The 25781-nt window shown below is 42.4% G+C and overlaps 1 protein-coding gene across 1 annotated transcript in view; it reads right to left on the bottom strand.

Moving 5' to 3' along the window:
* LOC111153614 (pumilio RNA binding family member 3) overlaps window positions 1–25781 on the bottom strand; it is a 47670-nt gene that overhangs the window by 1903 nt on the left and 19986 nt on the right. The window contains exons 13-17 of the mRNA XM_022512751.1: window positions 23391–23471; window positions 14828–14970; window positions 6439–6661; window positions 5036–5123; window positions 2620–2710 (exon numbers count right to left, since the gene is read on the bottom strand). Of these exons, the coding sequence (XP_022368459.1) occupies window positions 2620–2710; window positions 5036–5123; window positions 6439–6661; window positions 14828–14970; window positions 23391–23471 (626 nt within the window). The remainder of the gene's footprint in view (window positions 1–2619; window positions 2711–5035; window positions 5124–6438; window positions 6662–14827; window positions 14971–23390; window positions 23472–25781) is intronic.

The following is a 25781-nucleotide window of genomic DNA, read 5'->3' as shown; positions in this document are numbered from 1 at the left end:
TCTATACTGACCTGAAGCACAAAGTCCGTATTTGCTGAGCACATGCATAATGCAAAGCATGGGACCTCCACCGTCTCATGCAGCCCAATGATGACCTGTGATGATCCCGAATCCAGTTTTACAACCAAGAAAATGAAGTTTCAGAGAAGCTGAATAATTTGCCTAAGACTACACAGTGAGCTGGGCCTGGAACCCAGGCAGGAAGCCTAGAGCCCACAATGATCTAAATGCTAGAGAATTCTGCTTCCCTGAAGCATTTTCAGGCTGTATACAAGGCTGAAAGTGGTGTTTTTTGTTTTTTTTTTTAAATACCCAGGATGCCTTTTCATTTACTGTAAAAAAGATTTCTGGGGGAAAAACACTGCACGAGTTTGAAGTAAAATATAAAGCAACAGAGAATTTCACCAAACGAGTTGAGCGCGTAACAGTATTCTAAAACCACGTAACACTGATATTGTATTAATCAAGCATTAGGTCATTGGTAATTCAACTTCCCTTCAGAACCTCGAGCACTGCACGGACTAGTGGTCCACCTCTAAGCAGCGTCTGTAATAAGCCTGCAGCAGCCTTCCGAGGTCTGCAACCCACCCACATGCAGCTATGATCGATGAGCGAGCTCTACAAATTAATTGCATGGCATGGCTGAAATTTTTAGTTAATCGAGTGTTAATGAAAGGATATGTCAGAAGTACGTGTTAACATTCTTAAATGCCTGGTAAAAAACCTCCCATTAAATAAGTCCACGCTTCAGCTAAAGGATTCTGGCTCTTTGACGTCCACTAGAAAATCGGCTAATTTCAATGAGAAATGAACAAAAATGATCTGCACCACCTACGTATTTGGAGACCCTGATCCACCCAAAGAAATGAATGCCCCAAAGGACTGTGTCTGTGAGCCCATGTGTTCCAAGTCAAATTATATACCGAATAAAGGCCCAACATTTACAAACAACGTAGATTAAATTGCACAGTGTGCTGCACGTGCAACACTGTGGGAAATTCAAATTTAAGATTGTTATCTCTTTCTCCAAACCTCACTAACATGGGAAGGAGAAAAAGAATCGACAGTGATTGCTTCACAACAACAAACAAATCTATTTTAAATGGATGTGGTTAATGGAAGGGTTTCGCATCCAGCAACAGAACGCAGGGAAGCTGAAGTCTCAATGACCTGTGAATTATAAACTTGACATGACTCTGTCTAGAGAATAATAAACAGGTGGAACGCATCCTCGATGTACCAATCATCAATTTTCTACCATTTTAATTAGAAACAAACAATCAGCTTGCAGACTTCACTAGCAAATGCCTCCAGAATCCTTTTAAGAATACTTGAAAATCAGGAAAGAAAATTACATGTAAAGTGAGTCGTGGTTTAAAAAGCAACTCTGTCACAGTTTTCAGAGGGACAAGTCTAATCCATTAAAAAGAACGCAATTACAATTTGGTCAAAACCTTAACTGTAGTAAGACCATCAAATGATATAAATACTGTATAATCTCTCTTAGATGTGGAATCTTTTTTTAAATATTATTTATTTATTTGAGAGAGACAGGGAACACGAGTGGGGAGACAGGCAGTGGGAGAGGGAGAAGCAGACTCCCCACTGAGCAGGGAACCTAACATGGGGCTTGATCCCAGAACCCCAGGATCACAATCTGAGCTGAAGGCAGATGCTTAACCAAATGAGGCACCCTGGTGCCCCTCTTATATGTGGAATCTAATGGAAAAAAAAAGAAAGAAAAAAACCCAAAAAACCAAAACCAAACAAGCTCATAAATATAGAGAAGAGATCTGTAGTTGCCAGAGGCAGGAAGTATGTGTGTTTGTGGGAGCGTGGAGGGGAGCAGGGGAGGTGTGGATAGGGATAAAGGAGATCAAAAGGTGGTAAAACAATAATAAGACAAAATTTCAAAGAGAAAAAAACAAAACAAAAAGTGATGCGGTCTCTTCTGCATCTCTCAGGATGGCGGAAGTGGGTTACAACAGGCTTACAGGAAAGAGGACCAGGCGAGGAATTATGAGATTAGATAAACTAACGGCTTATTATATCATAATGTGAATTTTAAGACGAACAAATACTAAATGCAACAGGTGAGCGAGTTGCTATGGATGTCTATTTTTGAGATAAGTAATTAATAATAGCAAGAATAAAGCTCCAGAACACATGGGCTTGGCAAGTCCTCCGACTTATATAATTTATAATAACTGGGTGTTGGAGGGCTCCCTAATCTGGGGGAAAAAGAAGGGAGTGAAAGGGATCTCTACAAATTAATCAAATGTAAAGAGCTTTCCTGAGAGTGAGAGAGAGAGGAGAGAGAGAGAGAGAATACAATCACATTTGGCTGAAACCCTAAATGGGGTGAAACCCCCGAATGAGACCTTGTGACAACTTTACAATCCTTGGAGCCGGAACAGTGCAGGTGAGTAAGGACTGACGGGAAGAGGAAGGCTTGATTTCCACTATTTGGTGCACTTGTCTAGACCCTGAGTGACCATGAGGAATACTGAACAATTAGAACAAAGCTCGGAACCGAGAAGGAAGGTGAAGAACGCGTCTTCTGCGGAAACAGGCATTCAGGAGGAGGGCCCTACGCAGAAAGGCACAGATCATACGTACCCAGACAGGACAATTGCCCCACGGTTTACACTAGCCCAGGCCTTCAGTTTCTTCACACCAACATGCTCGACAAGTGTTTTTGCAAAACAAGCTGAAAAACAGACTGAAACTCAGTGACAGCATACAAGATTTAACCCCCCCCCTCTGTCCCTAATGCTCTTAATTTTGCAAAAGCATGTTTTAATAAAAAAGTGAATAAAAAGAGTTCTCACTCAACCTTCCTTAACACTGTAAGTTCCAGCTCCAATTTATTTAATGTCTTTTTAATACAGCCATTTCTTTCAACTCTGGTCCAAGTCTCATGCTATGTTTACTGTAATTACTCAAGACAAAACTTGAATTCTTATAAAAAGCTCACTTGCTCGTGTCTGCATCTCTTTGTACTCTTTAATGATTTAACCCTGACCTGAAAGGTATTCAGGAAGTCAATGTTTGACAGCAGTACCTCACGCTTGGATGGAATCAAGTTCTCCCTCATGAAAAATGCTCACTGGGAAGGTGCCACGAGGAACACTAGCGGTCAGGAGACTGTTCCAGCTGACACCTGGTAATTCCTCTCCACAAAGCTAGACATACCCCCATCAAGAAGATTATTCATCTTTTATTATTATTTCGTGTGTTATTACCAGATTTCTAAGTTCTTGGTATATCATCTTTAACTCACTGTGCCATCTAAGCGTAACCAATTCTTGGACAACGGAGAAACTCTGAAAGCTAAGACTTGGTGCAGATGGAAGTATGGGCAGCCTATCTTGAAGGCAAGTATCTTGGGTATGCAGCATGCATAATTCCCCCAAAGATACCCAAGTGTGAGGACCCTTTAGAAGCCAAGAGGCCCATGGCTACGTAGCTCTTCATGGCACACGTTAAGGAAGGACTGTAATCAACTCGCAAGACAGACAATGTTTTTGAAACGTGAGCACAACAGCACTGCCAGAATGCTACACACCCGCACCCCCAGCCGTGGGGGAATCAATGTCTTCTCCTGAATTCCAGCGGGCCTCTGTGACGGACTTAGCCAAGAGAGTGTGGGAAGAGTTATGTGTGATAACTTCTGAGGATAAATCAAAAAAGCACTCCGCACTGCTTTCTTCTCTTAAAACCCAACCACGGGCTGGGGACTGAGGCTGCTGGACTGAGCCACTGCCAGCCACCATCTAAACGGACACTCCTACCCCAAACAGAGCAGCCCCAGAGGACTGTGAGCAAAGCCAAGCTCCACCGAGTCCTGACAGTATGTTGTCCGAGAGCCACCAAGCTTTGAGGCGGCCTATTACACAGCAACAGATAATGGAGACAGCCGCACTGGTTCAGAGTTACGTGCACAGAGTTACGAGGCCCATGCAGGCGTGTTTCATGGCTGTCCGTGTAAATGAATTAAGGAAAAGTATCACTAGGAAATTCTTTGGATTTTAAAAGCAAGCCAGACAACGTTTCGGACAGAAACTCAGCTCAACTGTGCACCAACTTCTTAATAACAAAAATTGACTCAGTATGTTATTTTTTGTTCAAACTTTGTTACAAGAAGCTTTCTCCTTCACGGAAGGTTTGCAGTGGCAAACACCCCTCAGTCTCTATTCTTCAAGGCAGAGTGAGGAGTGACGGTTGGACTGCGTATCGACTGCCTCGCCAGCCATCAGAATACAACTTGCCCCAAGACATAAATTCATGATCTGTCACATTTTTTCAGACACAACGACAGAATGCCCAAACTGTTCAAACTCGGTGGGGGGAGATCTCCTTAGTGGCTAAAATGCTGGATGGAGCTCGAATTTAGTAACAGAAGGTCTGGTCAAAGACGGGGCTGAGAAAGGAATGGTATGCGACTTTTCAGTTCGATTAAAAGATGCTGTCCTTCTCTTGAAAGCGGAGTTTCTACAGAGCAGCTGTGAGCGTTGTGAAAAGCCACAAAGGCCAAGACTGGCCTGCTCTGTGGTCGCATGTATTTCAGTGCCCAAACAGGCGTTCAGTTCAAAATTCTGATGAGGACTATTTTCTTTTGCTTTTCCCTTCCTCCAAACTAGAGATAGATATATCCTGCTTTTCAACTGTACCCCAGCGACACTCACAAATGTCCCCCCTCCCAACTCTCACCAACCCCAACTCCCACCCCCAGGAACATAATGGCATTTTTAGGGCCCTGGCAGAACCAGGTCAGAAGACTGAGGTAGCACGGGAGGAGAGGCAGTGAGGGAGGACAGGAAAGAGAAAGGAAACCAAAGGACTCCAGGACATAAATTTCCAGTATTTACCAAAGCATTATCTGCAAGCACTGAATCATTTCTTGTCCACAGACACCATTTCTAAACATTCAACAAATTTCACGTGAACATAAACGGCGGGCATCGAGTTCAGGGCTGCCGGGGGTTAGGAAATTCCACAGACGATTCAGGAAAATCCATGTTTTACAGCCTACCTTCTCTTCCACTTTTCTTCATCTTCTCATCTTGTTCTATTAACCACTTCAGAACGAGGTGTCCTGCGGGATGCTCTGCAACGTGCAGCTGGAAGGAAAACATAAAAGCTGTTTTCAGCCACGCCGCGGCCTACCATGTGTTCTCTACCACGCACAGGTGAGGACGTGGCCACGTGGAAAGTTCCATAGTGCTGCGAAGGTCAAGTCACCGAGAACGGACCATGAGCAGCCGGGGGACCAGCGATCTAGTCTAATCCCCACACTGACAGACGGATATTCAAAGGAGCCGCTAAAAAGCTCTGAGGCTCCGCGCCAGGTGCTCCCAGCTGAATGGCCCCAGCACAGTGCGCACCTTAGATCACGCCAAGTGCCGTCCAGGTGGCAGTACGCAGTGCTGAGGTACAAAGAAACCTTTGGGACAAAACGTGACAGCAGAGAAGCACGGAAAGCTGGCACTGCTGGTCCCACATACCTAGGATCTCTCCTTATGGAGCAGGGGAGACACTCGGTCTCCTAAGGGGGAACTCATTATGCGTCCATCTTCCCACCTGCTCATCTGTGCGGCTCCGGGCGGACAGATCCAGGGCTTCTCTAAGGCCCAGGGGCCACATCAGGACTCAGCAGGCTCCGCACACGCGTCAGCTTACGATCCAGTGCAGAACAAAGCCCGCACCATCGGCCTTCTGCCCTCCTCTCTTCCCTCGGCCAACCCATCTCCTACCCCGAGCCCCTGAGCCTTCTGTTTTCAGCCAAGCCGAGCCCCTTTCTCCCTCCGGACTGCTGCGTATGTCTTCCCCCCGCCTACGATCTTCTTTGAGGGGTGGGGGACGGTGCTGGCCCTGCCTCGCACAGATGAGGTCCGTGAATCAATGAATTGCGGACGCGAGGCAGAATTACTCAGGGGCCAAGTAACACAGGCGGGAGCTATCAGAAAGAGAGGGAATTGGGAACAACGTCCATGAGAAGGATGCTGGGGGCCTTGCAGGAGGACGAGCAGGGCCTTCTACAGCGACAGCACAGCAAAATGGAAACACAGGGAGCATCCAGGCCCACGGAAGAAACGTGCAAATGCAGAGAGGTGCAAAAATCCAAAGCAAATCCAAAATAGAATTAAGAACACAGAATATGCTAGAAAGGCAGTCTGGGGCCAATCGTGAACATCAGAGAGCCAGAGTACAAGATTCTGTTTCTCCTCCTCTGTAGGTCATGTGAAGTCAGGGGAAGACTTTAAGAAAGACAGGGTTACAACAGCACTGGCATTTCGAAATCGCAACGATCAGCTGTGCTGTCAGCATGTGCAGAGTTGAGACAATTAGCATTCGAATTCTCTCTACGGCAACGTTCTCAGGGACTGGGGTCATGCGACACTGCCGCTTTCCACCTGTCTGACAGTAGCACGTTACCTCTCCATCCTTGCCGCCGGGATGGAGCTCGGCCGCTGCCAAGCTGGCAATGGCATTCATGGCAGGCTGAACGTCTCCAACAGCGGCTCCCAGAATGTTGGCCACCAACACACACGCAGACTTATCCAACACCAATTCTTGGGCGTGTCCTTGCAGGTAGCTTAACAAAGCAGGAGAGATGGCCTCTAAGAGCTCACGTCGGCGGATCGCTGTATCTTTCTTACTGTGGGAACACGGTGAATGAGGCGTTAAGGTAAGATGAATAGCAAAGGGAATACAGCGATCTTATTAGCACAAAAACCTCTAAGGGCTTAAAAGAGTCTTTGTCTAACTTATTGTAATTGTCTGTCTCTGTTGTGCATGCAGGTAATAAGCAATTTAAGGGTGGGATACCCGTCTGCCATCTTCATGCCCCGGCATGTGAACTGTGCCTGGCACAGAACAAGCACTTACATAATAACAAACAGCTCAAACCAATCCAAAACCCAAACAACAGCAACAACAAATTATAAGACAGAAGTAGACCACTTTATGGACACTACTCTCTAGAATACTTCATTATGTGATGCCAGTAGCTTTAAAAATAAAGAAACCGACTTCCAGGGCGCCTGGGTGGCTCAGTGGGTTAAAGCCGCTGCCTTCAGCTCAGGTCATGATCCCAGGGTTCTGGGATCGAGCCCCAAGTCGGGCTCTCTGCTCCACGGGGAGTCTGCTTCCTCCTCTCTCTGCCTGCCTCTCTGCCTACTTGTGATCTTTGTCTGTCAAATAAATAAATAAAATCTTAAAAAAAAAAAAAAGAAAGAAAGAAAGAAAGAAACCGACTTCCAGGGAGGACGGTGGAGCAGGAGGACCCCTCCTCCCATGAACACTACTAGGTAACACCCACATCAGTGTAAATAACCCCAAGAATGACCACGGGATTGGCAGAACAGACTCTCCATAGCTAAATGTAGACAAGAGGCCATATCAAAGAGGGTAGGAAAGGTAGAGGCATGTCGGAGAGCTAAAAGGAGCTCCATGACTGACTGCAGGAGGGAGGGATACAGTGGGCGTGGAGAAGGGAGGGAAACAGACCCTCACGTCGGTTACCCCATGTACAGGGTGCCTGTGTGGGGAAGACAAATCCCTGTAATATCCGGCTTTGAAATTCAGAGGGTCAAAAAAAAAAGAAAGAAGTTAATTAATTCAGTGGGGCATAATTTCATGAGTTCTTACAATGAGTGGGGCTTAATGCCTGGAATTTTAAAAAATTAGCGTGCTTGGCTTGGGAGAACTGGGAGGGTGAGAGAAAATGGGAGTCCCTGCCTTTTTTGTGGGGTGGGGGGGAGTTCCCGCCTTAAGGACACGGCACAACAAACAGCCCCATGGAGACACGGCATAGAAGTCAGCAGTTTAAAAAGCATCTGGGGCACAACAGGAGGGAAATCTGTTTACTAATCTCACAGCCTGTGATGGAAGGTCAGGGAGCCTTGGGAGACTTCCATAGGAACCAAGAAGAGTGGACATTTCCCTTCCTTGTCCTCTAGCCAAAATACATGGACACCTGCAGGAACCAGTGACTGGACAACACTGTCCACCCGGTTTGGTAATAGCATGCCCTGGTCCTGAGCACTTCTGCCAGCACAACCCCTCCCCAGCCGGCCTCTGCCCGGGGCCCCTCCTACCAGCGCAAACCTTGCTCACACCTCAGCTCCACACTGCCTTGTCCTGCAGACCTCCCTCCTCCAAAACCCCCCCTTGGGCAGAGACCATCCAAAGCAGCTCTGCAAGCTGACAGGGGCCAGCCCACTCCAAAGTAACTCCTGCCCTGGCAAGAGGGAAAGTTAACCACACACACCAGTCCAGTCCAGCTCCAGCAGTGCCTGGGGACAGATTCTGGTCTAACTGCAGACCCCGCCCACCAAAGAAAGCTGCTCAGGGGACAACAGGGCCGTTCGGTGCTACTACATCTCTGGCAAATGCCTGGTCTGACTCAAATCAAGTCCAAGGTGGGCCCCCACTGGCCCACTAACAACACAGGGACCAAACACTGCCCACAACAGGTTAAGAGAGCCATTGTACATAATGACAATGAAGGAAAAAGTAGCTCAGCCACAACTGTTAGGTGCACACAACATACACACTAGATATCCCTGAGTGCCAGCTTCTGGTGAATAGGGGACATTGCACTGCGGAGTGCTCCAGGATTTCTTCTTCGTAAGAACACTACCTTCAAGAGCAGGAGACACAGCTGACTTTCTTAACACACAAAAACAGACACAGAGTTAGACAAAATGAGGAGACAGAGGAATATGTCTCAAATGAAAGAATAAGACCAAAAGAGACCTAAATGAAACAAAGATAAGAAATACGCCTGATAATTTATAGTAATGGTCATAAAGATACTCACTGTACTTGAGAAAAGAGTAGAGGACCTCAGTAAGACCCTCAACAAAAAGACAGAAAACAAAAAGGAACCAATCAGATATGAAGAATATAACTAAAATTAACAATACACTAGATGGAACGAGTAGTAGACTACAGGAAGCAGAACAGATCAGTGACCTGGAGGACAGAATAATGGAAAGCAATCAAGCTGAAGCAGGAGAAAAAATAAAAAATGAAAACAGATTTAAGGGAACTCAGTGATAACACCAAAGTGTATTAACATTCACATAATAGGGATCCCTGAAAAAGAAGAGAAAGGGGGCAGAAGACTTACTTGAAGAAATAACAGCTCAAAATTTCCCAAATCTAGGAAAGAAAAAAGATACCAAGTCCAAGAGTACAGACAGCCTCCAAGAAAATCAAACCAAGGAGGTCCACACCAAGACAAGTAATAATTCAAATGACAAAATCCAGTGATAAAGAGAGAATTTTAAAAGCAGCAAAAGAAAACATTTATATACAAGGGCAACCCCTAAGACTATCAGCAGATTTTTCAGTAGAAACTTTACGGGCCAGGAGAGAGTGGCTTGATACATACAAAGTGCACAGAGGAAAACCCGCAACCAAAAAAACTACTCAACAAGGTTATAATTCAGAACAGAAGGACAAAGAGTTTCCCAGACAAACAGAAGTTAAAGAAATTCATCACCATTAAACCAGGCCTACAAGAAATGTTAAAGTGAACTCTAAGAAGAAAGGAAAGACCATAGCAGAATTAAGAAAAGCAGGAAGCATAAAAGCAGTAAAATTAAGTAAATATATAAAGATCAGTCATTAGTCACAAAATAAAAGGATGTAAAGTGTAACACCATATACCTAAAATGGGGGTGAAATGAGGAGAAAATGAGGAGAACTCTAACAAATTTAGCACTTTTGGAATGGGTTCAAACTTAAGTGACCATCAACTTAACACAGACTGTTATATGCAGAAGATGTCTGACATCTTGATGTTACTATTGTTAATACTATTAATGATATTATTACTACGATTATTATTAATGATATTATTACTACGATTCCTATTAATGATATTACTATTAATAATAACCACAATTAAAAAACCAGCAATAGATATGAAAAGAATAAAGAAAAAGGAATCCAAGTACATCACTGAACGAAACCAGCAAACTGTGAAAGAAAAGAGCAAGGAACCGAGAACCACACACACACACACACACACACACACAAACAAAAAAACCCCATAAAACAAGTAACAAAAGGCAACACATACATATCCTTCAATTATGTACTTTGAACGTAAATGGACTAAACACTCCAATCAAAAGACACAGGCTGACAGAATGTATTACAAAGCACCCATGTAAATATTGCCTACAAAAATTATTTCAGACCTTAAGACACGCACAATCCAAGTGAAAGGGTGGAAAAACATTATGAAAATGAAAGTAAAAAGATAGCTGGGTACCGATACTTATAAGCAACAAAACAGACTTTAAAACAAAGCTGCAACAAGAGACAAGTGAGGATACTACATTATTATTAAGGGGACAATCCAACAAGAGGCTGTAACAGTTGTAAATATTCATGCACCCAACACGGGAGCACCCTAATACCTAAAGTTGCTCATAACAGACATAAAGGAAGCAATCGACACTAATACAAAAACAGTAGGGGACCTAATTCCCCACTGACATCAAGGGACAGATCAACTGAACAGAAAATTAACAAGGGAACAGTGGCTCCGAATGACACACTGCACCAGAGGGATTTAAGAGATATATTCAGAACATTCTATCCTAAAACAGTAGAATACACATTTTTTGCAAGTTCATATGGAATATTCTCCAGAACAGATCACATATTAGGCCACAAAACAAGTCAACAAATTCAAAAAGAATCATGTCACACTACGTATCTTTTCTGACTGCAATGCTATGAAACTAGGAATCAACCACAAGAAAAGATCTGGAAAGAACACAAACACATGAAAGTGAAATAGCTAATATGCTATTAAACAATGGGTCAACGAAGAAGTCAAAGAGGAAATCAAAAACTGCTAGAAGGCAATGAAAATGAAGACACGACACCCCCCAATCTTTGGGATGCAACAAAAATGGTGCTAAGATGTAAATACACAGCAATAGTGGCCTGCCTCAAGAAGCGAGAGACATCTCAAATAGACAACCTAATCTTACACCTAAAGAGAGCTGGAAAAAGAACAACGAAACCCAAAACCAGCAGAAGGAAGGAAATAATAAAGACCTGAGCAGAAATAAACAAAATAGAAACAACAACAACAACAACAAAAAAAACAGATCAACAGATCAATGAAACCAGAAGCTTGTTCTTTGAAAAGATGAACAAATTGATAAACTTTCAGCCAGACTCCTCAAAAAGAGAGCTCAAATAAAATAAGAAATTAAAGAGGAGAAAAAACCATCCACACCGCAGAAATACAAAGGATTACAAGAGAATCTTACGAAAAATTAAATGCCCATAAACTGGACCACCTGTACAAAATGGATAAATTCCTAAAAACATAAAACCTCCCAAAACTAAATCTGGAAGAAACAGAAAACGTGAACAGGCTGACTACCAGCAATGACACTGAAAGAGTAATCAAAAGATTTCCAACAACCAAAAGCCCAGGACCAGACGGCTTCACCAGTGAATTCTCCCAAACATTTAATGAAGAGTTAATAACTATTCTTTTCAAAGTATTCCAAAAAATAGAAGGAAAGCTTCTAAACTCATTCTAGAAGGCCAGCATTACCCTGATACCGAATCATATAAAGGCAACTACAAAAAAGAAGAAGAATCACAGGCCATTATCTCTGACAAACACAGATGCAAAACCCTCAACAAAATATCAGCCAACCAAACCCATTAATACATTTAAAGAAAATCATTCACCACAATCAAGTGGAATCTATTCTTGGGATGCAAGAGTGGTTCAATATTCACAAATCAATCAACATAATACATCGGAGCAACAAGAGAAAGGGTAAGAACCGTAAGAGCATTTCCATAAATGCAGAAAAAGCATCTGAGGAAGTGCGACATCCATTCATGATAGAAACCCTCAACAAGGCAGGTTTAGAGGGAACATATCCCAACATAATAAAGCCCATCTACTCACAGCTGACAGCATCTTCAATGATGAAAAACTGTGAGCTTTCCCTTAAGATCAGGAACCAGACAAGGACGTCCACTTTCACTACTTTTATTCAACAGAGCACTGGAAGTGCTAGCCACTGCAATCAGACAACATAACGAAACAAAAGGAATCCAAAAAAGTAAGGAAGAAGAAAAACTTCCGCTATTTGCAGATGACATGATACTATACAAACTCTGAAGACGCCACCAAAAAACTACCAGACCTGATTAATGAATTCAGTAAGGCTGCAGGACACAAAATCAATGCATAGAAATGCACTGCATTTCTATACAGTAATAATGAAGTAACGGAAAGAAAAATTACTTGCAATTGCACCAAAGAAAATACCTAGGAATCAACTTAAACAAGGAAGCGAAAGACCTGTACTCTGAAAACTATAAAACACTAATGAAAGAAATCGAAGGTGACACAAACAAATGGAAAGATATTCTGTGCTCATGGATTGGAAGAATAAATGTCCATACTACCAAAGCAATTTACAGACTTAATGCAATCCCCATCAAAATACCAACCGCATTTTCCCAGAACTTGAACAAATAATTCTCCAATTTGTATGGAATTACCAAAGAGCCTGAATAGCTAAAGCAAAATTTGAAAAAGAGCACAACGGGCTATACTGCAATCCCAGATTTCAAGATACACTACAAAGCCGTAGTTATCCAAACAGTAAGATACTGGGACAAAAACAGACACATAGGTCAATGGAAAAGAACAGAGAGCTCGGAAATAAACCCACAATTATAGGGTCAATTAATCCTCAAAAAAAGATTGTGAGGCAAGACTATGCAATGGAAAAGGAAGATATTTTCAACAAAGCTGCTGGGAAAACTGGACAGCTACATTTTGCAAAAGAATGAAGTTGAACCACTTTCTTCCACCATACGCAAAAATAAACTCAAAACAGATTAAGGACCTAAATGAGAGACCTGAAATCATAAAAATCCAAGAAAAGAATACAGGCAGTAATTTCTCTGACATTGGCCGTAGCAACTTTTTTCTGGATAGGTCTTCTGAGGCAAGGGAAAGGAAAGCAAAAATAAACTGAAAATAAGAAGTTTCTGCACAGCAAAGGAAATAATCAACAAAACTAAAAGACAAGCTACAGAGTGAGAGAAGATATTTTCAAGTGACACATCTGATAATGGGTCAGTATCCAAAATATATAAAGAACTTGCACAACTCGACACCAGAAAAACAAAGAATCTAAATACAAATGGACAGAAGATAGGAACAGACATTTCTCCAAAGAAGCCATCCAGAGGGCCAACAGACACATGAAAAGATGCTCAGCATCACTCCTTATCAGGAAAAAGCAAACCAAAACCACAATGAGATACCACCTCGTATCTGCCAAGATCATTAACACAAGAAACTACAAGTGCTGGTGAGGATGTGGTGGAAAAGGAGCCCTCGTGCACTGTCGGTGGGAACAGACTGGGGCAGCCACTGGAAAACAGTGTGGACATTTCTCAAAAAATTACAAACAGGGGGCGCCTGGGTGGCTCAGTGGGTTAAAGCCTCTGCCTTCGGCTCAGGTCATGATCCCAGGGTCCTGGGATCGAGCCCCACATCAGGCTCTCTGCTCCACGGAGGACCTGCTTCCTCCTCTCTCTCTGCCTGCCTCCCTGCCTACTTGTGATCTCTCTCTCTGTCAAATGAATAAATAAAATCTTAAAAAAAAAAAAAATTACAAACAGAAATACCTTATGATCCAGTAATTTCACTACTAGGTATTTACCCAAAGAATATGAAAACACTAATTTGAAAAGATACATGCATCCTTACGCTTCCTGCAGCATTATTTACGACAACCAAATTATGAAGGCAGCCCGAGTGCCCATTGATTGAGGACTGGATAAAGAAGAGCTGGTGTGTGGATAATGGGGTATTATTTGGGCACAGAAAAAGGATGAGAGCTTGGCATCTGCAACAACATGGATGGGTCTACAGGGTAGAAGGCTAAGTGAAATCCGTCAGTCAGAGAAAGATAAATTCTGTATGATTTTGTTCACATGTAGAATTTAAGAAACCAAATCAACATAGAAAAAAGGGAAACAAACTGAAAACCAGACTCTCAACTCTAGAGAACAAAATAGTGTTACCGGAGGGGAAGGGGTGGTAGGGGATGGGTGAAACAGGGGAAGAGGATTACAAAGCATACTTAACGAGACAAGCACTGAGTTATCCTAGACCCGTTCAATCACGACACCGTACACCCGCAGCTAACACAACACTGTATGTTACTATACTGGAGTCAAAAACCAAACAAACAAAAAAAAAAACAAGCCTTAAAAAAGTTGCTATAAACTAAACAAATGAATAGAGCAACATCAAACCACACCACATACACTGAGCATCTACTATGTGCCAGACACTCAGAGGTATTCTTTTGGCATGATTCTTTTATTTCCTTTTCCAGATAAAAACCTTAAGAATCTGTCAAAACTACAGGCTTAAAAATGGGATTTACCTTCCAAGGGTGTTTTTCTGTTTTTTTAAAGATTTTATTTCTTTATTTGACAGAGAAAAATCACAAGTAGGCAGAGAGGCAGCAGAGAGTGAGAGAGAGGAGGAAGCAGGGTCCGTGCCGAGCGGACAGCCTGATGCAGGGCTCGATCCCAGGACCCTGAGATCATAACCTGAGCCGAAGGCAGAGGCTTAACCCACTGAGGCACCCAGGTGCCCTCACCTTCTGAGTTTTAAAGAAGAAGCATGATAGAGGGTATGAGTGCATGAGCACGTTTCTGGAAACACAAGCTCCTCAAAACTAAGAAGCAGGCAGAGCAGAGGAGCAAAGCGCTCCCGCGACTCGGCTCTTCTTACCTGTGTGCGTTGCCGTCTCCTTTCTGCAGAACCTCAATGATCTCTCGCACCGTATGTGCAGGGTCTCTGGGGCTCAGTAAATACAACAGGACCTTCCTTCCGTATTTGTCATTTACTATGTTGGGCAAAGAACTAATAATTTCCTGGAAAATTATAGAAACAAAAAATGAACGTATGTGCTTAAGACAAGGTACACTTGCAATCTGAAGGGTACAGAAGGAGCCATGAGTGACACTTTTCTCCCATATGCTTCGCAGAAAATGTGGAGCTGATTTTGAAATTTCACCCTCAAAGCACAAAGCCGGACGCTCAGAACACAGAATGGCTTCTGGACTGTGCCCAGCATTACTGAACAAGCTGTTTATATGGCTGACCGAGCTCAAGGACTTAAAAAAAAATCTTTAAACGCGTTCTCTTCCTTCACTATGACCAAGAGTTCTCAGGCCACTCTTACTAGGAACATGGCTTGCTGGGGTCACCGAGCAGATACAGTTAATCCGCAGCTGCTTTACATGTAGAATCGACATCGATGAAGGACATTCTTACTAGAATTTCCCCACTGAGATGTATGTGAAGGGAGATAAAGGAACTCTGTTACATCGAACAAGTGAATAAAGGCTTTTAAAGTTAGTTGCTTATTCATGGCAAATGAAGGCTGTTTAAGGATTGCATTGAAAACAGAAACAGGGGGAAGGGGAATGAATGCAGAAGAATCCACGGAGCGGTTACAAACAGTTACACTCTATGACATTTCCAATCAACTTCCCAAGAACAATAATCTCCTTTTCTAGTTGTTTGAATTGAAGTAACAAAGGCAATGTCATCCCCACCCCGGCTAAGCTCCTGTGTCAATGTGCTGATGTTTCCAGACAGCGAAGTTACGGTTTAAAAATTCCTCTATTCTTAACAGAGAATCTGCAACAGAAAAAAACCGTGTTTTTTCCCCTTTAACATTCCTAATTCTTGTAACAAGCCTAATAGGTATTCACAGCCATACGTGTTTGTGCAGCGCAGGTCCTGCACAACTGGCTGGGGCCACCGAAACAGCTCTGCGCAGGTCTTCGGGTTTACCAGTGAGGGACCCATGGAGGGGAGAAGGGACCTGCCAGAGGACACAGCGTGTCAGTGGCGGGCCTCTGACTAGTCTTGGTCCCCCAACTCCACGGAAAGGAATTCTCCATGGGAAAATCTACTCAGATGGGCTATGTTATTAAATAACTGTTACCTTCAATGAGATTTGAGATTCATAACTCAATGCAAGGATCCGAGCTAAAAATGAAGCTGGTCAGGGAGGACATCCCAATACGACCAAATCTGTGCCCCCAAGGTCGGTGATCCAACTGCAGAACCCACACACCACAGTTCTCTTTTAAAAATGTCAACTTTCCCTCACTGTCTACACAAAAATATATTGTGCTTCCTAAAACTCGTAATAGCAGCTAACACTTGAAAGGCACTCGGAGCCAGGCCAATGCGGAGAGCACTACGCCCATTATCCTAAACACTCTCGCCAACACCAGGACAGAGGGACTATAGTCACTTCCATTTTACTAAGAAGAAGCCCGAGGCTTAGGTAAGTGACTTGTGGTAGATGCGTAAAGGTCACTCACCAGGACGTGGCCGACCCAAGACCATGGGTTTCCATGATTTTAAACCCTGTTGCATTCTTACTTTTGAAGATGGTTAGGATGACATATGAATATCTCTTTGTACAAGATAAAGGTCTGCAGAGAACAGGTGCAAAAGATCTAATCACATCCAAATGGTTATGAATTTCAACCACCCAGGAAGCAAAAAACTTAAAATTTCAGTCAGAAAAGGAAGATGGAAATGTTCATACCTTATCATGAGGGAGGGAGCGCATTTTTAATTTCAAGGTAAACATGTCCCAGGGTGGGCTCAGAATATGTATTTTTTTATAATGAAGCATTTAGTACCACAAACAGAGGATACCTTCAGAGTGGCTTTTCCAATTTAAGGCTTAACCAAGTCAAAAAAGACAGATGCTTTAATTTGTTGAAAGAAGAGGAGTGAAAATGATACCTAGCTTAGGCCAATTTCTATGATCATTAACCCACCCCCGCTAACTCTACTGTCCTAAAGAAAACCACTCTGGGGTATAGTATCTTCACAGCAAATGCTTTTTTTTTTTTTTTTTTTTTTAATGATGGTGGTAGTGATTGTTTCATTTTATTAATTTTTACAATAAAGTTGTAGCCTTTATACTCCACACACACAAAATAAAACAAGTGCTTATGAAAGAGTCCCTGCCCCCACCCCCCTTTCCAAAACATCCTGAACACAGCAATTCAATAGAACAGAAAAATCAAGACATGTTTGATTTCAAAATTTCAATAAAAAAAGCAAAGTAGGTAATGCAACAGCTGTTCAACTTCCAACCCTAAATAGGCACCGTAAAACAAAACAAAAACTCTCAGTATTTAAATTTCTCCAGCACACTTTCCAGTATAAATGCTCTGTAATCAGCTAGTAATAAATGGGAACAGAACCTTAGAACAGAAGTTATATTGCTTCCCTGCTCCCCCTTTCTCTGATAATTAGAGGGTGGAGGTATTAGGGGATACAAAAGTCAGAGGAAGAAGAATTAAAAAGAAAAATTCTGAAAGCTGTTGGGGTAACAGTGAGCAGTTCCAGACTCCGATCCAAATAGGCTAGATGCGCTGTATCTAACTTGATCTGAACTGAATGTTTCCCTGATGAAGCCTAAAACTACATCCATAGTTTCTGGTGAACCTGTAATGCGATTCTAAAAGTACAGTTTTATATAATAAGATGCTGATATCTTTATTCTTTCTAGTAGGAGTGATAGTGAACGAATTGTGTTGCTTGCCTTGGGATTTTCTGAACATTTGTAAAATGCTGTCTTCCTTTCTAGTCCACAAACAACAGCAAATGCTTTTTTGAAAACCAAAAAACCAAAAAAATCAAAAACCAAAATAAAACCAACAAAACAAAACCCTACGGGAGTATGCAATAAAGAGTTATAAATGGCTGCTCTTTATTTCTAATTAATGGTTTTTCCTTTGGTGTGAAGAGGAAAAGAGGAGGCATGAACCTGACAATGTGCTCCTCAACCTATCTGACTTTCTCTGCAGAGGCTACACTTAAGGGCTAGTACAACGCACAGGGTTTGGGAAACGCACGTGCTTCTCAACACAGTAAGCTAGGGCTTCCAAAATAACACACAAAACCCAAGCACAAATATCACTTAGGACGAGTCCCCAATCTCCCGGAACTTTTCCTTCCTTGCAGTTTGTCATTAAGAAACTCAGAATCTAAATTTAAGGTTTTTCAGAGAGTGTAATGTTTATAAACTGTCATATGAAACTAAAAAAACCTTTACTTAAAAATGTGGTTTCATTAAGAGGACCTGCGGGGCTCGGTTGGTGAAGCTGACTCTTGATTTTGGCTCCGGTCATGATCTCAGGCGTGTGGGGTCCAGCCCCATGTCGAGCTCCCAGTGGAGCTCTGTGCTGGGTGTGGAGCCTGCTTGGGATTCTTGCTCTCCCTCTGCCCCTCCCCATTTTAAAAAACTGTGGTACCATTTAATTCTCCCCATCTCACTCTCATCCAAGCTTTCCTACCATCAAAAACATTCATCTTGGAAAAAATAAAATACTACGGGCATGGCTGTATTAAGGAGTACTAATTCATTGCTCTTCAAGGTGGATTACAGAGAAAGCAGAGAGAAATTTCTAGATGATCCTCCCAAAACACTACTGACTACTGCAAGAGGTAGAAGTAGGTGAGGGGTAGCTATGGTACAGCTGTGTGCTGGGTTCGATCTTTGGGTTCAAGCTGTGTAGCCTTTGGCAAATCAGTTAACCTCTCTGCCTATCAACTCCCTCATCCGTACAAGGAAAGGATATACCCACCTCACTTGTGGGTCGTTACCAAGAGCAAATGAGAAAATTCGCACTGCAAACTGAAAAATGCTATAAAGTAATTATGTCCATATTAAAAACACACCTCTCAGTTTACAGGCTCTTAAACTGGGGGAGATTAAGTAAAGTTGCTGGGGTCATGAATTTGGCATCCTCAAGACAGAGAGAACCCCAACAATGAAGGTTCAATTTTAAAAGTTTTCGACTCAATTATCCCTTCTCAATAAAACTGACAGAGAAAATCCCAAGACCCATTTGTGGTAACTTCTTTGTGTGCTTTACTCTGGAGCAGGCATGCGGACCGAAGCAGAGTGCGTGAAGGATAAAACCCCTCCCTCCGAAGACATGTTTGCCCAATTCTGACCTGCCCATGTTGGACCCTTATGAGATTCACGGGCCTTCTCATTTCGCCGAGCCTCTTTTAAAACGGAAAAGTAAAGGTCCCAATAAAGGGTGCACCCCAGAAGCAGGGTCAGAGTGCACGTCTCGCACTTTCGGTGGCAGGAGGACATACAGAAAGCAGCGCACCATACCGAGAACGGAGCCTCTGGTCCACACACCTCTCTGCGGGGCTCCGTGTGGGGCCAGAAAGAGATGTACACTGGCCTTAACCCCACAAAGCCAAAATCTAGTGGAAGAGGCATGGGAAATGTAATAAAGGTGAAAAATACCAGTAAGAGGTAAAGGATGGGTAAGTATAAAAGGAAGATCACGAGGCAAGGATGGCAGCCCTGTTAAGTGTTTTAAGAACTACGGTGATTCCATCCAGAAGTACACCTCCTTGTGATCAAACAACTGGAAGACGGAGTTTAACGAGTGTCATTTCAGTTCTGCAAGAAGAAAAAGTTCTGGAGGTTGGTTCCAGAACAGTGTGCATAAGCTTAATACTACCGAACCTAAAAACATTGGGAATTTCTCTCTCCATCCCCTTCACCAAGGTCGATTATCACTCCCCACACCCAACCTGCTGCAACCACCAGTCTGTTCTCTGTATTTACGAGTGTGTTTTTTATGTTTATTTTGTGTTACAAAATGAGTAAGTCACAGGCTGTAAAGTACAGCATAGGGAAGTCAGCAATCCTGTAATACCTTTGTGTGGTGACGCATGGGGACTGCTACTTACCGTGTAAGCACACAGGAATATATGTAATTGTCCAATCGCTATGCTGTGTACCTGAAACTCAGTGTATGCCAACTTAACTTCAATAAAAAAAGAAAGTGTGCAAAAAAGGGGGAAAAGGTTAAGATGACAAATTTTACATTATGCGTGTTTTACCACAATTAAAAGTAATCAAAAACACAACCAGGAAAATCTATCCCTGTGGAGCTCAGATTCCCAGAAGCTGGCAGCTACTACCCTGGACAGGCAGCTCCAGCCTCTCCTTCCCCCACAGCTCACCCCCCACACCTGGCTGCCTCCTCCTTTTACCTGCCCGGAGCCTGGGGCACAGCACCATCAACTGCTAACTGCACAGATGGCAAAGACAAACTCGAGGAGTTGTGAGGACGGGGAGACCAGGGCTGGCTGGGAGATCAGAAAACCACCTAGAGACAGAACTGGTGCTGCTTCTTAAATGAGAGAAGGTGGAGTGTCTATTAGACTACGATTTCACCCTGACATTTCAGGAAACCCAGTTACTCTGAACCGAACGCTTAACAACACTAAGCCATCTTGGCTATTTTTAAAAGCACTGCGCGATGCAACAGGTTTTGTAGTGGCTGGGTGGGAAATACGGCGTGTGACTCTATGAACATATGAGCAGTGTATCTGGCAGCCCACTGACTGTGCTAAGTAAATGCCTTAGAAAAACAAGGAGACATACAAGAATGCTCCTAAAATTTGAAGAGCAAAAAATAACGAAAACTCTAATGTTTTAAAAACTGCCAAAAAATCTAGTCTCTATCAACAGAAAAAGGGAAAACTAATTTATGGTATTCTCATAGACAATACTATTTGGCGCTGAGAGTGATTTAGAACAGGGTGGGCAAACCATGGCTCATGGGTCAAATCCAACCTGTGGCTTGTTTTCACACATCCTGTGAGGTAAGAATGGTTTTCATATTTTAAAGGGTCGCTAAAAACAAACAGAACATAAAAACCAAGAATAGGCAACAGAGGTCATAGAATGGCTCACAACCCCTAAAATAGTTACAACCTGGCCTTGTACTAAAAAAAGACTTACCAAGCCCGATGAAATCTCACAACCTAACACCAAAAGAAAAAAGCGCGGCGCGGGAGAAAACATGCAAGACATGCTTACGAGCATCTATAAACATGCAAACAGGGCCATATTCATCTACATGCAGCTGAAGGATAAGGGAGTGCATATGCAAACAATACGTAACAGAATTTATTACAGTGGGTGTGCGGGGGAGAAGCCATCAGGGACAGGTACACAGAAGGCTTGAACGTCAAGTGTCAAGTTTTACTTCTTTCTCAGATGGGGGGAGGCTGGGTGTTTGCTGTATTAGTCTTAGTACTTCTCTGTATATTTAGAAAATAGTAGTATTTTAAAGGGACACAGCAATGCTTATTCCTTTCAAACAGCAACTGGTCAGGGTACTTCTCTCCTTTTCAGATGAACGCGGCTGTCAAAGCGACTGCATCATACCAACAATTCCAGGGGAAAATGGATCAAATTTTATAAGCATGTTTATTCTGGAAAGTCAAGTGGGTGGGAAAAGATGAGGGCTCAGCTGACCCGGCTGTGATTCCGACCTGACATTTCAGGAAGCCTGGTTACCCTGATCAGGATGCTTATTAGCCATGCTATGTTTCCTTGGGTATTTTTTTTTAAAAAGCACTGAATACTGCAACAGGTTTTGTGGTGGTGGGAAAAACACAAGAGCAATTAGCATTCCCGGATTTTATCACTAGCTATATAGTTTAATGATACCCAGAACCTGCTGAGCCTTCCGTCAGTTAGAAGCGAGAGTTCATCAGGCCATTCTAGGGAAAGCTGCCCTAAGTATGAGAAAGGCATAAGGAATGTAGCTCAAGTAGTTGTGGGAATCAAACCGATAAGCACGAGGAATTAAAACTGTTTCAACGGCAACTTGAAGAGGGACGACAGTTTGGAAAAAACTAATCTAGCAGACAATGGTGGCCAATCCTGGTTTCTCTTGAAACCCATTTGGAACCCTTATGTAAATTTTAGTTGTTATGAAAATATTAAACAAAGCAATTTTCAATAGCCCAGCCTGTTTCCATTTTCATGAAACAACTTTATTCATTTTGCCAATTTATGGCCTCACATCTCTGTCACCAGAATGAAAAACAATCATTATTGATTGGAGTCAAAAGGGTAATACAGTCACAAGGAACATGCCAAAATACTCCGTCTGTGACATTCAAGTCTTGCCAACTTGTTTCTTCCCACAATCCCATCCCAAAGAAAGTCATCGCAATCTTAAAACAGTCAAGGGGAAAGTCGGAACATGACAGCAAGGGCATGAGAAATTCACACACACTGGGGCCCTCCGCTGGCACCTAACCTTGCCCTCGCCGGCCTGTTTTCCCACTACGCCAGCTCTGCACTTCCAGAAGGGCTGCAGAGAGAGGCCACAGCACCCCCACGTGCCAACAGGTAAAGTCTCTTTCTGCACATCCACACGGCTCCTCCCTGCTCATGGTGGGAAAGTAGCTTTTGTCACTAAGATTTCCCGAAGGGCCCCATCTGTGTGTATCCAGCAAAGGTCTGTGTAATGCCTTGATGAATAATCCAGGTCTGTACAGATCATATGGTTTTAAGAATGTTTCTAAATTTGGTCACTGTTACCAACATGGCAACGGCTGATCCTCACCCCTGGAACCTCTACCACAAAGCCCCCCCCCCCCCCCCCGCCCACCCCGCACACCAGAAAGAGAGGAAGGGAAGAAAGGATCACATATTCAGAAGTCAGGAAAAGAGGCAAGCATTGAAGAAGGTACATGTTACTCTGAATTGCTTTTACCAAAGGACCACAGCTTTTCTGAGGACCAGCTTAGGCTTAAATGAACTGCATTTAATTATTACCACTCTGTGGTCACTGTACCACACTCAGAAGGAACTGCTGAAATGAAAAAAGGAAGCTGGTCTGTTAATTTTAGTTAGAATTTTTAATAGGACTCTGAAAAAGCCTTCATGAAAGCTCTAAGGAGTATCACAACTGAATGAGTTTTATCTGTTTTTCTTCTCCAGCCCCACCCAGCACGGAGGCAATGATAAACCAGGTAACTGTGCGGAGGTAGTTTCTGCAAAGGGAGGAGAGAAAGGACATCGATGCTCCGCCCATGAGTCCCTGAAAAATTAACTGCAGAACTACTACAGCAATGAACTTCTCATCACATCTGAATACAGAACTGCTGACTCATTCTTCATTTAACAAATCATGTGGTCAAAAAGCCATGATGTGATCCTAATGTAACCAGTTCCTTGCAAATCCAAAATAATATTAATATCAAGTTCCAAGATTGTGGTTTACACAGGAAAAAAAGCAAATGCCACAAAACAGAACTAAGACAACGGGGGAAAAAAAAAAAAAGAAAACAAAAAACCCAAAATACCAGTAGAAAGCACACTTCAACATCTTTACACACACAGGTGTAAAATCGAACTGACATCATTGCAAACAATGTATCAGTTTAACTTCTGCTCAAGGTCACGAGAATTACTTACGGATATGATTATCTGCTTCACAAGCTTAGTATCATCGACACAATCAAACGCCGCTAGTAAGACCAAATGGGAGTACTGGCCCTGTAAGAAACGGAAGCTAGGAAGGTTAGAACACGCACAGCTCCTCCTCTCCTTCTCCCCACGGAGGTACTTTATAAGGTTACCAGCCTGACAACGGTCTAATATAACACCAAGACAGATAAAAGCCATTCAAAGGAATTTCCTCTCTTATCAGGACCTAGTTAATTATATTCTAGGTTGATTTAAAAAAAAAAAAAAAAAAAGAAAAACAAAAGCACATTCTTCAATATCAAGTAGCCGAGTCTCATTTTTCTTAACTAACCGGGATATAACACCTCTCAAAAACAGGCATCCTGTTAATAAATAACTACTTGAAAATTACACTAAAAAATGCAAGTGTAAGTTGGGGGGGGGTGGGGAACCAACACCCAAGAATGTAAAACTATATATACGTACATATGTATGTATATATCTATGTATAGATATACATATCCGTATTTTAATCATGAAAAATATAGCAAATAAACTCAGATATAATACAAAATATACATAATACGTGTACAAAGAAAATCAGGGAAGGAAAAACACTGTAATGTAATGGTCCCTGCTAGGTTAAAGGATTATAAATGATTTTTCATTTTCTTTTGTATACTGTCTAATTTCTGTAAAACAATCCTACATAATCGGAAGAGAAATACTAAATAGTAAAATAAAAGAATATACTTAGATACTATGAGAATTAAAGTAACCACTTTTAAAAAGTATAGCAGCACAAGGTTAAAAATGTATGTTGTGACTTTCACAATGGTCATTTCTTGAAATAACAATTACTTCTGTGATGCTGACATTGTTTCCAAAGTCTAAGAACTTCTACCTCATGACGAAAGAGGGGAAAAAAAGTGTTTTCAGAGCTGGTAGCATATTCTTTTTGTATCCTACAGAAGGATAGCAACTTCTACCTTGAGAAGGTTATTTGACTTCTGGTAACACTCATTTAGAACCTGGTCTAAAGAACAGGGCAGGTAATAATGTTTCAATTAGAAATAAAATAGAAAAAAATAACAAAGGTCTAACGTCTTTACCATATAAAGACCAACCCTACTAAAAATGGGCGAAGAACCCAAAGAGTCAGTTCACAGAAAAAAAGGGACAAGTGGCTTTAAGCATATGAAAGAGGGGCACCTGGGTGGCTCAGTGGGTTAAACGTCTGCCTTCAGCTCAGGCCATGGTCTCAGGGTCCTGGGATCAAGCCCCGCATCAGGCTCTCTGCTCAGCAGGGAGCCTGCTTCCCCCTCTCTCTGCCTGCCTCTCTGCCTACTTGTGATCTCTCTCTCTCTCTCTCTGTCAAATAAATAAATAAAATTTTTTTAAAAAGCGTATGAAATAATACTTGCTTTAAGGACAATAATTAAAGCAATGAAATGCCATTTTCCACCTATCATCTATGCAAAAGGGAAAACCCCTGCTAATATATCAACTTGGCAAAGGTCTGGGAAAAAGCAGGCACGTTTCTTTATTGTTGGTGAGAATGTACAATGCTTCAACTTCTTTAAAGAGCAACTGACATTTATAAAAATTTAAAGTGCATGTATTTTCTGATCTAACAATTTCATCTCTAGGGATTTACCTTACAGACGTGCTTCCGCAAATGCGCAGAAGAGTACCCGAGTACTGTCTAAAATAACAAAAAACTAGAAACTACTCAAGGGCCCAACAGTAGGGACTGGTTAGGTGAATTATGTGTCATATAATAAAACATTATCAGGTCATTTAAAAGAATGAGGCAGATAAAATGTATATATATTGAAATAAAATGACCCCCGAGGTGGACTGAGCGGAGAACACGAAGTAGAGAACAATATGCAGAGGGTACACAAGCCCCGGTCTCTGATTTTTTTAAGTCCCACATGCAGAAAGATGCCCAAACACAAAGCCAACCTCTGGGCAAAACAAGAGAAGCTGGGACAAAAATTAAGTGAGAAAAAGACAATCCTACAATTTCAGTTGGAGCTTTTAATATTTTTCAGCAACTGAGAGAACTAGCCGGTGGAGAAATCAGTAAAAACACTGATTCTTTGAACAACACTACCGACCACCTTGATTTAATTGACATTTGCAGAGAACCACACCCACTAACTCCACAAAAGAAGTTCTCCTCAAGATACTGAGAGAGACTGTGTGTTGGGCCACAAAATCAGTCTTTAAAATTTTAAAAGGATCGAAATATAGAGTATGTCAAGAATCCCCAATATTTGGAAATGTAAATGCTTCTAAATAACCATAAATCGAACCCATGGGCTGTTACTAGTTTCTCTCCCCTCTGTAGAGGCAACTCCTCGAGATGCAAAAGGCACTGCACTGTTAATCTCT

This window comes from Enhydra lutris, unplaced genomic scaffold, assembly GCF_002288905.1.
Source record: "Enhydra lutris kenyoni isolate GAN:26980312 unplaced genomic scaffold, ASM228890v2 scaffoldscaffold33, whole genome shotgun sequence".
Lineage (NCBI taxonomy): Eukaryota > Metazoa > Chordata > Mammalia > Carnivora > Mustelidae > Enhydra > Enhydra lutris.
This window is presented reverse-complemented; position numbering and strand designations above follow the sequence as displayed.